Here is a 1,788-nt window from a genome sequence, read left to right as displayed (position 1 = left end):
GAAGTGCTGAAATTTGTGGAAACAATTTGTAGTCTGTGGGAGGAATAAGGGGATGTTGTTAGAAGTGTGTTTTCAGTGCAGGTAATTTGTGGTAAGTAAATCCCTTAGGGGAGGCTCTGCCGGATTTTCCGTTGGAGGGTTCGGTAGAGTTTCCCTGGGATCAGGGCTGTCTAGGGTTCCGCGGAAGGAATTCTGGACGGGTCCTGACACTTATTCTTATAATTTAATTATTTCTTTAAATGCGATCAAGTATATTCTATACATGGTTCATGCATTTTCCAACGGCAGGTCTAAAGTAATTGTCGCAATTAATGCGGGGGTGTTGCCAGGGGTAATTGTCACAGTTGCTTTGAATCCATAGGGAGTGCGCTCGGTATGATCCTGACCAGAATTATTCAGTTTTTCCCGAATAGCTTCCCAGTCATGTTCAACACTTTGAGGTTCTTCAAAAACAGCAAAGACCTGAAAAATTAACACAACTATCTAATTTTTATAAAACTATTAAACTACCAGGGAATACTTTTTTGCGATAAAACAATCATAATAAAAATTTTATTAACTTTTTTTTTTTTTTTTTGATTGGTAAGCAGCCCACAGCCTACTGGCTGGGATTATTAAATGAGAATTGGCTAATAATAATAACAGTAATGAAAATAATGAAAATTTTTACTTTAGCCCATCTGTTTAAAAAAAATAAAAATTAGTCAATGATTAAAAAGTATAATTTTATGGTTGACCTTAGTAATATATATATATATATATATTGTCTATGTAAACAAAAAAAAATGTTAAAATTAAAACGTTGTTTAAAATATGTAAATTGACCAGAGATTTTTTTTTTTTTTCTTTTTTCCCTCATTGGTTGATAACTTAGGACCTCACAAAATGGAAAAATGTGGATGGTGCCATTAAGTTGTTCCCCGTATGACATGGAAATTGACTTAAGTTTACAAGTAAATTGACGACCTTAAAGTGAAATAAAAATTAAACCTATAATGAAACTTTTCAAATTAATATATTTATTTGTGAAAAATAAGTAAATAATACATATTAATTAAATAAAAAAAGCATACCTTGTTTTCACCAATAAACCCTCCACTGTGCCATGCCAAAAGCCACTTGCAGAAACCTCCAATGCGACCGTTATTTGCAAAATAAACAACAGCCGCAGTTGATTGTCGCACAAATAAACCTGGTGCATAATCTCCAATATGCAAAAAAGTTCCCCACTGCCCATTTTCAATCTTTTGAGGGTATGATAATGATTCAACAACGTGACCGGACCAATCATGATCGTAAACTAATTTTAAGGTGTGTCCAGTAGCATTATAAATATACCCAAACACATTTACAGGAATACCTGGTATCGGAAGCTTCCGATTCAGAGCAACTTGTGCCCTGTCTTCGCTGGTTATTGTTTCCTCGTTTGCATATTCAGGCAGTGCCTTCAACGTTTCATCGGTGATGGGATCGCCAAACACATTGGGTGCCATCTCCTTCTCTTTGAGCTCGCACAAAAATACAAATTCTCTCTCCTCTTTGATTTCAAGTGTTTATAAGGAAATTTAATTTAGTATATGCTAGCTTTGAAAATGGGAATGCGTATATATAGGCTCGCAGGCAATGCTAGAATTTCACAATTACAATAACCAAGTCTATTCGGTGAGTCTTTCTTTTTTAATATTTCGCAGTAGTCAACCATATATATACACAATCAAGCTCCTAGAAGGTAATTGAATTTTTTACAATTAATACTTCCATTTTCAATTTATGAGATGGTTTCAAAAA

At 34.2% G+C, this 1,788-nt stretch overlaps 1 protein-coding gene across 1 annotated transcript; it reads right to left on the bottom strand.

The window, feature by feature from the left end:
* Nucleotides 1–267: 267 nt before the first annotated feature.
* LOC132803526 (23 kDa jasmonate-induced protein-like) lies at nucleotides 268–1,493 on the bottom strand. The gene is made up of 2 exons (XM_060816730.1): nucleotides 1,074–1,493; nucleotides 268–462 (listed from the first exon to the last, which is right to left on the bottom strand). The coding sequence occupies exons 1-2, from the start codon at nucleotides 1,491–1,493 to the stop codon at nucleotides 268–270; spliced, it is 615 nt and encodes a 204-aa protein (XP_060672713.1).
* Between the last annotated feature and the right edge of the window lie 295 nt (nucleotides 1,494–1,788).

This window comes from Ziziphus jujuba, chromosome 4, assembly GCF_031755915.1.
Source record: "Ziziphus jujuba cultivar Dongzao chromosome 4, ASM3175591v1".
In the NCBI taxonomy this organism is placed as follows: Eukaryota; Viridiplantae; Streptophyta; class Magnoliopsida; order Rosales; family Rhamnaceae; genus Ziziphus; species Ziziphus jujuba.
The sequence above is the reverse complement of the archived record's forward strand: the minus strand, read 5'-3'. Positions and strand labels throughout refer to the sequence as shown.